At 46.0% G+C, this 14,163-nt stretch overlaps 1 protein-coding gene across 1 annotated transcript in view; it reads left to right on the top strand.

The window, feature by feature from the left end:
• Positions 1–14,163, top strand: part of LOC124803143 (UNC93-like protein MFSD11) — a 176,189-nt gene that overhangs the window by 111,320 nt on the left and 50,706 nt on the right. Inside the window, exons 3-4 of the mRNA XM_047264323.1 lie at positions 404–580; positions 12,566–12,843. Coding sequence (XP_047120279.1) covers positions 404–580; positions 12,566–12,843 — 455 coding nt within the window. The remainder of the gene's footprint in view (positions 1–403; positions 581–12,565; positions 12,844–14,163) is intronic.

Here is a 14,163-nt window from a genome sequence, read left to right as displayed (position 1 = left end):
CTCTTCAATCCAATCACACAATTGGTCTGATAGTCCATATGCTCTTACTTTGTTCATTAAACGACTGTGGGGAACTGTATCAAATGCCTTGCGGAAATCAAGAAACACGGCATCTGCCTGGGGACCCGTGTCTATGGCCCTCTGAGTCTCGTGGACGAATTGCGCGAGTTGGGTTTCACACGATCGTCTTTTTCGAAACCCATGCTGATTCCTACAGTGTAGACTTCTAGTCTCCAGAAAAGTCATTATACTCCATGGAGATGTAGATGTACCTAAATGTCTCCTCCATTAATCCATGCAGAGGCGTGGTAGGAGTCTCATTTAACCATGCGGCTAAGTGTTCCATCTGATGTGACTGACTAGAGCGGACACCTGGAGAGTGTACAGTTTGTGGCTGTCACAGGCTGTTCATCGCGTCGTTCTTGGCGGAGAGCACGTGGCTGCTGTACGCCGCCTCTGCACTGGTGGGCTTCGGCGCAGCCCTTCTCTGGACTGGCCAGGGCGCCTACCTGGCCCAGAACTCCGACCCGGACACCGTCTCCAGGAACTCGGCCGTCTTCTGGGCGCTGCTGCAGTGCAGGTGCGTACACGCGTCCCAGCTTCCATATTCCTGCAGCCATATCTACATCTCTGCAGTGGCATAGGGCGCTACCGACCAGTACCATCTGCCCCCCTTTCCTACTAGTCCTTTTTTTAATGATGCTGTAAGGTGTCAGGCAAATCCAACACCTTCCATGAAAACCCTGACATAATAGCAAATCCGGCAGTGTGTCACATAGCTCCGAATAAATCCTGACATTACATTAACCAAAGTACTACGATCAACGAGTGAGCAAATGGAATACCACAGACTAACACAAGAACGCCTAAATGTATGTCATACCTTCCCACCGTGAAACAGACACAGTTCCGAGGGGAGAAAAGAGAACAGAAGCCGAGAGCAGAGTCGTGTAAGCTAGAAGGCCCTACGATAAGGGACACCCACATCGCCCGCCGACCGCCAAGACCACCCCCCCCCCCCCCGGCCCACGTTAAAAGATAGAGCCCTCCAGAAGAACAATATAGATCTTACGATAATACTAAAAGGGCCACACCAGCTGCAAGTTTTAGCGTGAGACTACACGCGTCTCTGTTAATTTGCAAACATTAAAAACATTGCCCCACCACGAAAAGTATAACGTTTCCCATTGGATAGACAGAATTTTTGTAGGCGGAGCTTAAAGTTAACATTGAGACCCTGATTGATCAGTTGAAAACACAGCCAGATACCTTTTTCTTAAACCAACTTCGGTAAATTTTAGTAAGGAGAGGTTAGAAAGGAGCTGCTTCCGAGACGGCGAGCTGTGTGGAGCTGCGCTGCCCGCCACCCGCTGACGCTGCCTAACCACCGACAAGGTAATGAACGCACACGATGCCGCATAAGAGTGCATAAGGGTTCACTCAGAACTCTCATCTGTTACATCCCCTTTTTCGTAATACTAGTGTCGATCGTCAATTAAAGCTCATGATATTCACATTTGCTACGAGAAGTTGTAACCTCCCCACAAAAATGTAAGAAAATAATTAAATGTGAATAGACATCGTGCTAAGTGTAACCTCCCAGCAAAAAACAAAATTTAATGACAATGAATGAGAAATAGCAATCTGAGCCAAATGTAAGCTGCCCACAAAAATGAAAGTCAATTCAATAAAAAATGAAATCTCAGTGACAATGAAAACGCAAATAGACCGAAATGTCGATCTTAGGCCCTGTTCTTACCTCAGTAAAATTGCATCTGCTCTTATTTTTCGCCATAGCTTGGAGGAAATGCATCGCAAAAATTCTTTGAACTTAAGTATACTTTTTCTTTGAGGAAATGCATGGGAAACTTTCTTTCAATAAAATGTTTGTTTTGTTAAAATGCTTGGTTTGAAAACAAAATTATTATTGGGGCGATTCTTGAACAAATTAATTACACTTAAGATGCATTACATTATCAGATGAGCGCAATGCTACTTCATTACCTTATTTAAAAAATATACCTCATCCTGAACCTTGACCAGAGGCGCATGTCGACGCCCACCGACTTCTCACACACAACTCCGACTGTCTCTCGCGCGCTACTAGCACGAACGAACTACATGCTCTCGCGACCCGCTACGTACAACAACTGCTTGCAACTCGACCGCAACCGCAACTGCCGACTCCCTACATGCAACTGAACTCTCGCGTGGTCAAGTGCAGACTAGCAACGATAAATAACTCTCTGGTCAGAGATTCTGTCATGCCTGGCCATTGCTGTACTAAATACATACGCGTTTCAAAGTTAAGATCTGAAACGCGATGATTTTTCTGTTATATAATTATTGAGAAGCCACATCAGCCACTCTAATTTACAAGTTAAATAATTAATTAAAGATAATTGAGGGTCACTGTAGACCATTTTGATAGTTTTCTCTTTTATGAAAATTAATTTAAACCTAGATTATAGATGTGATATGGCATAGGTCATCCTTCGATCCATTACAGAACTTGGAAACCCATTCAGGGAATATTCGTTCACATTTTTGTTGAACGCAGTTGGTTTTTATCATCTGTATTAAAATATTTCCTTTTATCAATGGTGCGATTTATAAACAATGTTTTGTGAGTAGAATAAAAATTACAGTGGTAAACTTAACTGATTTTTCAACGTTATTTTACCAGCTATTTAAAAATAGGAAAGCCTTGAACCCCTTCCACTAAATTTAGTTAGTATTAAGATTCTTTTACAGGGAGTGCAGTGGAGCTGACGCTCAAATCATTAAGTACTTGATTATATCATCGCTAGTCTCACTGAACTCTTCTGAATTCTACATGTCATGTGTGGTCTGGCGTCTCCTTACCAGCAACAGATCCCAGGTTCAAACTAGTCAATTCGCTAAAAAACACGCTAAGAGCGTTGTTGCGCGAAAGTGGTAGCGAGACACGACTTAGAACAAACAGACACCACGCAGAATGTTAGAATGCGCGCGAAAAAATACTGGCGGCCATCCTGTAAACGTTATCTGGTCAAAAGTGGCCAGTCACCCATACGTATCACATGATATTTTGCGAACCATGGATGAAGGGTATCAGACGGATGCCATATTCCTTGACTTCCGGAAAGCGTTTGACTCGGCGCCCCACTGCAGACTCCTAACTAAGGGACGAGCGTATGGGATTGGTTCCCAAATATGTGAGTGGCTCGAAGACTTCTTAAGTAATAGAACCCAGTACGTTGTCCTCGATGGTGAGTATTCATGGGGGGTGAGGGTATCATCTGGAGTGTGGTAGGTCCGCTGTTGTTTTCTATCTACATAAATGATCTTTTGGATAGGGGGGATAGCAATGTGCGGCTGTTTGCTGATGATGCTGTGGTGTACGGGAAGGTGTCGTCGTTGAGTGACTAGGAGGATACAAGATGACTTGGACAGGATTTGTGATTGGTGCAAACAATGGCAGCTAACTCTAAATGTAGATAAATGTAAATTAATGCAGATGAATAGGAAAAAGAATCCCATAATGTTTGAATACTACATTAGTAGTATAGCGCTTGACACAGTCACGTCGATTAAATATTTGGGCTTAACACTGCAGAATGATATGAAGTGGGACAAGCATGTAATGGCAGTTGTGGGAAAGGCGGATAGTCGTCTTTGGTTCATTGGTAGAATTTTGGGAAGATGTGGTTCATCTGTAAAGGAGACCGCTTATAAAACACTAATACGACCACTTAGAAAAATTATTGAATTACTGTAAAAACTGAACGTACTCAGACGTTCTCTCTTTACTTATTGTGGTGTGCGTACTGTAAGACCTTCGGTACACACACCATCAGATTATTTGACTTGTTGCTCTAACGAAGTAGGCGAGTGTCAGCAATATGTCTCGTGGTCTTATTGTGGCGTGTTTATCTTCTGCCGTTAGGTCAGACGATAGAAATGCCACTTGCACGCTTAGAGTAGCAGATTGACGGTGACCAACTTTAAACAGAACTTGATTAATTTTCACACACATTTATTAAAATAATAAAAAGCATAGACATTATAAACTTGATCCTGGATGCTGTTTACAATTGACAATCTGAAGTTCCTTTTGTCTTGGTACGTTAATCTTATTCTCACATACCTCTGATACTTGGCAAAGTGTCTATTCATTTATCTTCATGGCTATGTACAGGAATATGATAATCTAGTTAGGTGCAGACTGAAACTTGACTATAGACTGGCACAGACTAATGCAGACTGGTACGGACTGGTGCAGACAAATGCAGACTGGTGCAGACCGGTGCAGACCGGTGCAGACTGGTGCAGACTGGTGCAGACTGGTGCAGACTGGTGCAGACAAATGCAGATTGACTAATCGAAGGTCTGTAAACTCGTTATAATACCTCGTGCGTTCAGGTATCACTGCGCAAGTGTGATGCGTGAGGAGAAAAGGTTCTACGTTAGCAGCAATCTCATTGGCTGCGTTACATATTTATACGCGGATCGGCGGAAGCAGAATTTGGTCCGTCTCTAAGGCAGCGCCATCTCGTAGTGTGGAGACGGACGAGCGCTGCGCCTGCGCTGTTGTGCTTAGCGGGGCGCGCTCTAGTGGGAAAGTTGTGTACGCGCTGACTACGCGGAACTATGTACACAACACTTATTCTGATCATCATTAAACTGACACACAATATTTTTAGCGCAACGCAATCTGACTTTTAACAATCCCTACAAAAGAATGGCCCTGACTAACAATAACCTATACCTTTCACGAATCACTTACCTCACAAAAATCTTCATTACTCGAACTACTGCAACACAGCGGGCGCCAATACTGCCAGCCAAATAAAAGATTCTAACTACTGAAGTCACTAACTACTGATAGGTATAGTTAGCAAATGAAAGATTTTGATAGAGAACAAACAATGTATTTACCTTAATAGTGTTCAAAAGTCATAATTTATATATCAGTTCATGACATCCAGTCTTACAAATTTACTATCTCTGATGGGCACATGTCCAGATCATCCGCTCTCAAAACTCCGCCACCTCTCTCTCCACATCCACCAGTGCTGGTGGCTCACCTCCAACTGCTCAACGCTACGCGCTGTTAACAGCCAACTGCCCAACACTACAATAGCAACTATTTCAACAATGCCCACCAGCCACAGACTGCACACAGCACAGCTAGTGATTTACATACAGAGTACTACGTGGCGTTACCACCATAAAAAGCTAAACAGCCTACTTACAGACCTATTCTTGAGTACTTCTCGAGCGTTTGGGATCCCTATCAGGTCGGATTGAGGGAGGACATAGAAGCAATTCAGAGGCGGGCTGCTAGATTTGTTACTGGTAGGTTTGATCATCATGCGAGTGTTACGGAAATGCTTCAGGAACTCGGGTGGGAGTCTCTGGAGGAAAGGAGGCGTTCTTTTCGTGAATCGCTACTGAGGAAATTTAGAGAACCAGCATTTGAGGCTGACTGCAGTACAATTTTACTGCCGCCAACTTGCATTTCGCGGAAAGACCACAAAGATAAGATAAGAGAGATTACGGCTCGTACAGAGGCACATAGGCAGTCATTTTTCCCTCGTTCTATTTGGGAGTGGAACAGGAAGAGAAGATGCTAGTTGTGGTACGAGGTACCCTCCGCCACGCACCGTATGGTGGATTGCGGAGTATGTATGTACGACAGCCGATCAGTTCCAGTCGTTCCCACCAGCAAGGAGGTACACGGCTCATGTTGTCTGTAGTTTAACCATGCCTAGACGGCCAATACTGCAGTTAGATCGCGTTCGCATTGTTACTTTGTGCCAGGAAGGGCTCTCAACAATGGAAATGCCCAAGCGTGTCGGAGTGAACCAAAGCGATGTTGTTCGGACATGGAGGAGATACAGAGAGACAGGAACTGTCGATGACATGTCTCGCTCAGGCCGCACATGTGCTACTCCTGCGCTGGATGACCGCTACCTACGAAAATGTTCAAATGTGTGTCAAATCTTATGGGACTGAACTGCTAAGGTCATCAGTCCCTAAGCTTATGCTCTACTTAACCTAAATTATCCTAAGGACAAACACACACACCCATGCCCGAGGGAGGACTGGAACCTCCGCCGGGACCAGCTGCAAAGTCCATGACTGCAGCGCCTGAGACCGCTCGGCTAATCCCGCGCGGCCCGCTACCTACGGATTGTGGCTCGGAGGAACCCTGATAGCAACGCCACCATGTTGAATAATGCTTTTCGTGCAGCCACAGGACGTCGTGTTACGACTCAAACTGTGCGGAATGGGCTGCATGATGCGCAACTTCACTCTCGACGTCCTTGGCGAGGACCATCCTTGCAACCACAACACCATGCAGCGCGGTACAGATGGGGCCAAAAACATGCCGAATGGGCCGCTCAGGATTGGCATTACGTTCTCTTCACCACTGAGTGTCGCATATGCCTTCAACCAGACAAATGTCGGAGACCTTTTTGGACGCAACGCGGTCAGGCTGTACGCCTTAGACACACTGTCCAGCGAGTGCAGCAAGGTTGAGGTCCCCTTCTGTTTTGGGGTGGCATTATGGGGGGCTGACGTACGCCGCTGGTGGTCACGAAAGGCGCCGTAACGGCTGAACGTTACGTGAATGCCATCCTCAGACCGATATCGGCAGCATATTGGCGAGGCATTCGTTTTCATGGACGACAATTCGCGCCACCATCATGCACATCTCGTGAATGACTTCCTTCAGGATAACGACATCGCTCGACTAGAGTGGTCAGCATGTTCTTCAGACATGAACCCTACCGAACTTGCTTGGGATAGATTGTCCCACCAACCACTCTGAGGGATCTACGCCGAATCGCCGTTGAGGAGTGGGACAATCTGGACCAACAGTGACTTGATGAACTTCCGGATAGTATGTCACGACGAGTACAGGCATGCGTCAATGCAACGGGACGTGCTACTGGGTATTAGAGCTACCGGTGCGTACAGAAATCTGGATGACCACCTCTGACGTTCTCTCTGTATGGTGGTAGAACATGCAATGTGTGGTTCTGATGAGCAATAAAAAGGTCGGAAATGATGTTTATGTTGATCTCTATTCCAATTTTCTGTACAGGTTCCGGAACTCTCGGAAATGAAGTGATGCAAAACTTTTTTTGACGTGTGTACTTTACACATCTTGAAAATATCTGTCAAGCACAACTGGCTGTTACAAAATGATTCGAGAGAGCGATCATTAAGAGAGCGATCGACAAGAGCGGAGACATCAGTAGAGAGCTGTCCTCAGGAGAGAGCGATCCAGATGCCGCTCGTGTTTGTATACAAGTAGACAGCTGAAGGCAGCTCTACTGTCATATTTCCTCAGTTTCTTCGTGTTATGGAAGCCTCGTGCGTGGGAAAACGTCGCTGCGCTCCTTACCGGCGCGGCTGATCGCATAAAATCTGATTGCTGTCGCCGGTTGCGCTGCGCCTGATGCATTATTTGCCAATTAAAAAATACAACTGCTCTCTTTTACTAGTTTTAACATCTGTATGCTCTCTCACATTCAAGAATTAATTACAGTTTTAAATTACAAGACAATTTAAACAGAATACACGGAATTAATACAAAAATACAGCGGTTCTTACTTAGGTTTACATGATTTTTTTTAGTTTTGTTGCTTAAACTTACTTAGACATGAAAAGAAGCCTTTCATTGTGGCACCCTTATTACCCTCTAGAAAACGCTGAATGCGAAAAGATGCGAATACACTTTCAACAATGTGTACCGCATAAGATCGAGGGACAATTCCGTGACGACAGTTGTTTCTACCAGCATGATAACGCACTGTCATAAAGCAACATCTATGAGGCAGTGGTCTGTGTACAGTAACATTCCGTAAAACGAGCTGAGTTGCCCGGAGTCCCAACCTGAATCCTGTGGAACACCTGTGGGACGAGTTAGAATATAGGCTTCGCTCCAGACATCAGTATCTGATATCACTGCCTCCTATGATTTCCGTTCTTGAGGGAGAATTGGTTACCAATGCTGCACAGACATTCTCATGCGCCAAGACTGCAATGCCACGTTATGTAGTAAAGAAATAGCAACGAGAATGGTCGAAATGCGCAGGTCGGCAGACGACAGTTAAAGGAAGCTGCTGCCACTTCGCAGCAAATGGGGGCACTTCGAAAATCCATTTCCGCACTGGTGGCATGTTATTTTACGCAGGTACTGACAATATAAGTAATTTAAGTTAATACGGATGAGTAGGAAAAACAAATCCGTAATTTTCAGATACAGCATTAGTAGTGTCCCACGTGACACAGTCTGTGTCTTTTAAATATCTGGGCGTAATGTCACAAACCGAAGTGAAATGGGAAGAGCACGTGACGTCCGTGACAGGGAAGGCGAATGGTCGATTTCGGTTTATTGGCAGAATTTTGGGAAGATAAGGTTCATCGGTAAAGGAGAGCGCATGTTGGACGCTAGTGCGACCTATTCTTGAGTACTGCTGGAATGGTTGGGATCTGTACCAGTTCGGATTGAAGGAAGACATCGAAGAAATCGAGAGGGGGCTGCTAGATTTGTTACGGATAGGTTAGAACAACACGCAAGTGTTACGGAGTGGTTCGGGAACGGAAATGGGAATCCTTGGAGGAAAGGCGCTGTTCTTTTTCAGAAACAGTATTGAGAAAATTTAGAGAATCGGCATTTGAAGCTGACTGCAGAACGATTTTACTGCCACCAATATACATGTCGTGTAAGGGCATGTTTGTAAACACAGAGCGATAAGCGATAGGCGGTTGCGTAATTGCCAAGGTCAACGCTCACCATGTGGCTGATGCAGTGGCTTTGTAATTTATTTTTTATTATTTGGTATTCTTTTTTGAAAGGACTAAGGGAAAGGAAAGAGTTTATTTAATTTCTATAATAATGGGTAAGGTCAGCGACGAGTTTAATTTCTTTACAATTGTCAGCACCTTTAACCTGCACTGACACAGATTCCGATTCATTTATTTTACGATGATTTCTGGTCCTGAGAACTAAGGGCATGGTTGACAGGTAATATGATTTACCCATATCTTTGTTGTAAACCTCTGCGACGTGAGATGTCCGGTAGGCGGTGACGTCGCGGCTATTAAAACTTTCGAGCCCTGGAACTTTATCGACTTTGGGTCCACGGACGAGGGCTACGGATACCCATCCTTGCTGCAGGGTATCACTGTTGTTATTAGTAAAGTTCAGAATTCCACCACAGAAAACAGATGGACATGCAGGATGACTTGTGCACCAAAGTAGTTAGAGGTATTAATAGCAATATTGTCTGTTGCTTTATACACTGTAAGGCGCATACGCCTTCTTCTCCTGTAAAATATGTTTACAATATACATAAATGACTTAGTTGACAACATCGGTAGCTCCGTGAGGCTATTTGCAGATGACACGGTTGTCTACAAGAAAGTAGCAACATCAGAAGACTCGTACGTACTCCAGGAGGACCTGCAGAGGATTAATGCATGGTGCGACAGCTGGCAGCTTTCCCTAAACGTAGATAAATGTAATATAATGCGCATACATAGGGGCAGAAATCCATTCCAGTACGATTATGCCATAGGTGGTAGGTCATTGGAAGCGGTAACGACCGTAAAATACTTAGGAGTTACTATCCGGAGCGATCTGAAGTGGAATGATCACATAAAACAAATAGTGGGAAAAGCAGGCGCCAGGTTGAGATTCATAGGAAGAATTCTAAGAAAATGTGACTCATCGACGAAAGAAGTAGCTTACAAAACGCTTGTTCGTCCGATTCTTGAGTATTGCTCATCAGTATGGGACCCTTACCAGGTTGGATTAATAGAAGAGATAGACATGATCCAGCGAAAAGCAGCGCGATTCGTCATGGGGACATTTAGTCAGCGCGAGAGCGTTACAGAGATGCTGAACAAGCTCCAGTGGCGGACACTTCAAGAAAGGCGTTACGCAATACGGAGAGGTTTATTATCGAAATTACGAGAGAGCACATTCCGGGAAGAGATGGGCAACATATTACTACCGTCCACATATATCTCGCGTAATGATCACAACGAAAAGATCCGAGAAATTAGAGCAAATACGGAGACTTACAAGCAGTCGTTCTTCCCACGCACAATTCGTGAATGGAACAGGGAAGGGGGGATCAGATAGTGGTACAATAAGTACCCTCCGCCACACACCGTAAGGTGGCTCGCGGAGTATAGATGTAGATGTAGATGTAGAAAATACCAAATAATAAAAAATAAATTACAAAGCCATTACATCAGCCACATGGGAGATACTTTTTGTGAGCGTTGACCTTGGTCATTACGCAACCGCCGATCGCTTCTCGCTCTGTGTTTACAAACATGAAAAGCCAAATGACACGCGTGCTGCTAGTTTTACTACAGAACGCGTACGGGATATCCATCCGACTTCGGACTTAGAAAATTTATGACTACCAGCGTCAGCCGAGAACCGCCAAGTGTACATCGAGAACCAGGGGCTCAAGGATGCAACAGCTTTGTCTATATAAGTAATGAATCTGGTAAGAAGGCTTCAGTCTTCGTGCAGCCGCTCGAGCAACAACATTGGACCGCTCACACAGAAGATGCCACGATTTTACAGGAGGAGAAGAAGGCGTACGCGCCTTACAGTGTATAAAGCAATAGACAATATTGCTAATAATATGGAGAACTATGTAGGTGCACAAGTCGTCCTGCATGGTCCATCAGTTTTCTGTCGTGGAGTTCTGAACTTTACTATTAGCAACAGTGATACCATGCAGCAAGGTAACGGATGGGAAAACGTACCACTCGTCCGTGGACGTAAAGTCGATAACGTTCCAGGAGTGGAAAGTTTTAACAGCCGTGACATCATCGCATACCGGGCATTTCACGTCGCAGAGGTCTACAACAGAGATATGGGTAAATCATGTAAGGAGATGAGATACGAGAAATTTGGGCTCATACGGAGACATATCGACAGTCGTTTTTCCCTCACTGTAGCTGCGAGTCCAACAGGAAGGGGAAACGTCTAGTAGTGGTACATGGTACACGGTACCCACTGATATGCATTTCACAGTGGCTTGTAGCGTGCTTATGTAGATGTACGAGGGCAGTTCAATAAGTAATGCAACACATTTTTTTTCTGAAACAGGGGTTGTTTTATTCAGCATTGAAATACACCAGGTTATTCCCCAATCTTTTAGCTACACAACACTATTTTTCAACGTAATCTCCATTCAATGCTACGGCCTTACGCCACCTTGAAATGAGGGCCTGTATGCCTGCACGGTACCATTCCACTGGTCGATGTCGGAGCCAACGTCGTACTGCATCAATAACTTCTTCATCATCCGCGTAGTGCCTCCCACGGATTGCGTCCTTCATTGGGCCAAACATATGGAAATACGACGGTGCGAGATCGGGGCTGTAGGGTGCATGAGGAAGAACAGTCCACTGAAGTTTTGTGAGCTCCTCTCGGGTGCGAAGACTTGTGTGAGGTCTTGCGTTGTCATGAAGAAGGAGAAGTTCGTTCAGATTTTTGTGCCTACGAACACGCTGAAGTCGTTTCTTCAATTTCTGAAGAGTAGCACAATACACTTCAGAGTTGATCGTTTGACCATGGGGAAGGACATCGAACAGAATAACCCCTTCAGCGTCCCAGAAGACTGTAACCATGACTTTACCGGCTGAGGGTATGGCTTTAAACTTTTTCTTGGTAGGGGAGTGGGTGTGGCGCCACTCCATTGATTGCCGTTTTGTTTCAGGTTCGAAGTGATGAACCCATGTTTCATCGCCTGTAACAATCTTTGACAAGAAATTGTCACCCTCAGCCACATGACGAGCAAGCAATTCCGCACAGATGGTTCTCCTTTGCTCTTTATGGTGTTCGGTTAGACAACGAGGGACCCAGCGAGAACAAACCTTCGAATATCCCAACTGGTGAACAATTGTGACAGCACTACCAGCAGAGATGTCAAGTTGAGCACTGAGTTGCTTGATGGTGATCCGTCGATCATCTCGAACGAGTGTGTTCGCACGCTCCGCCATTGCAGGAGTCACAGCTGTGCACGGCCGGCCCGCACGCGGGAGATCAGACAGTCTTGCTTGACCTTGCGGCGATGATGACACACGCTTTGCCCAACGACTCACCGTGCTTTTGTCCACTGCCAGATCACCGTAGACATTCTGCAAGCGCCTATGAATATCTGAGATGCCCTGGTTTTCCGCCAAAAGAAACTCGATCACTGCCGATTGTTTGCAACGCACATCCGTTGCAGACGCCATTTTAACAGCTCCGTACAGCGCTGCTACCTGTCGGAAGTCAATGAAACTATACGAGACGAAGCGGGAATGTTTGAAAATATTCCACAAGAAATTTCCGAATTTTTCAACCAAAATTGGCCGAGAAAAAAAATGTGTTGCATTACTTATTGAACTGCCCTCGTAGATGTATTTTAATAGTTACGTTAAATACCGCCAATTCCTCACAAAAACACGAACTGCGAGGCTGTTCGAGTTCACTTCCTAACAGCTGCAGACAGTCCAAGTGGAGGTGACTGAACGACCGGCCCGTGCGTTCCAGCATGTTCTTCGGCAACCTGTTCGTATACGTGGCGTTCTCGGGCGCTGCGCGCATCGCCCGGTCGACTCGCCGGTTGGTGTTCGGGGTGCTGGCGGGGGTGTGCGGCGTCGGCCTGGCGATGCTGGCGGCGCTGCGGCCCGCCCCCGCCGCCCCCGCCTCTGAGGACGACGCCTCCGCCGGCAGCGGGCCCGACGGCCCCATGGACGCCTTTCGCGGGGCGCTGCGACTCGCCGCCACGCCACAGATGCGCCTCCTGGCCCTCACCTTCCTCTACTCCGGTAAGCCACCTGCAGTCCCGCCGACATGCCTCTGTGACATTTCGTACCAATACTATCTTTATTGCCAAAAATTTGATCAAAGGTATCCACCTACCAGTGGGCTCCGATACGGGGTCTGTCCACCCTTGGCCTTTATGATGGTTTGAATTCTACTGTGAGCACTTAATGAGGTGTCCTGATCCCTCTGGAGGAATGGCAGCCTATTCTTGCTGGAGAGCCGAAACTGGAGAAATTAGTGATGTTGGACGATGGGATCTGGAGCGAAGTCGACTTTCTGAGTAGTGATGTCGGACGATGGGGTCTGGAGCGAAGTCGACTTTCTGACTCATCTCAAAGATTTTCTACTGGGTTAAAGTATGGACTCTGGGCAGTACAATCCATTTCAACAAACTACTGCCTAACAGTTGCTGCTTTATGACATAGTGCATTATCATGCTGAAAGAATTAGTCATGGTCTGCGAACTGTTACAGCTACTGTATGCAATACACAATGCTGTAGACTGTGTCCATATCCTTCCTTCTGCATTTAGTGTTTTCTTAATCACAATATGGGAACCACAGCCTAACCAAGAAAACCACTCTCTTACCGTAACACCACCTCCTGCCTACTTCTCTGTTGGCACTACAGATGATGGCAGGCGACTCCGTCCATTCACCAAATCCAAACCCTTCCATTGGCCTGGCACAGGTTATAGAGTCATTGATCACTCCAAATCACTCATTTCTAATCATCCACTGTCCAGCGGAGTCACTCTTTACGCACCAAGCGAGGTGGCGCAGTGGTTAGCGCGCTGGACTAGCATTCGGGAGGACGACGGTTCAATCCCGCGTCCAGCCATCTTGATTTAGGGTTTCCGTGATTTCCCTAAATCGCTCCAGGCAAATGCCAGGATGGTTCGTCTGAAAGGGAATGGCCAACTTCCTTCCCCATCCTTCTGTAATCCGATGAGATCGATGACCTTACTGTTTGGTCTCTTCCCCCAAACAACCCAACCCCAACCCACTCTTTACGGCACCTCAAGCGTCTTTTAACCCTGGCTAAATAAATGTGTGGCTTATTGAAGAGCTGTTCGACTATTTTACTCCCAAGTTTTTAACTCCCTGCATGCAGTCATTGTCCTAGCTAGACTCCTGCTAGCACTTTGCAGCTGATATCATGCTCAATGATCGACGGTTCCTGTCCATCTGGACATGGGGTCTGCCTGACCCTGCTTCAGGTGGTTGCTCCCTCGCCATTCCACAGTCACATCAGCAGCAGTCCACTTGCACAGCTTTACAAGGGCTGAAATGTCCCTGATGGATTTCTCACTCAGGCGACAT

The sequence above is a fragment of the Schistocerca piceifrons genome, chromosome 6, assembly GCF_021461385.2.
Source record: "Schistocerca piceifrons isolate TAMUIC-IGC-003096 chromosome 6, iqSchPice1.1, whole genome shotgun sequence".
In the NCBI taxonomy this organism is placed as follows: Eukaryota; Metazoa; Arthropoda; class Insecta; order Orthoptera; family Acrididae; genus Schistocerca; species Schistocerca piceifrons.
Note: the sequence above shows the minus strand (reverse complement) of the source record. Positions and strands in the feature narration are given on the sequence as shown.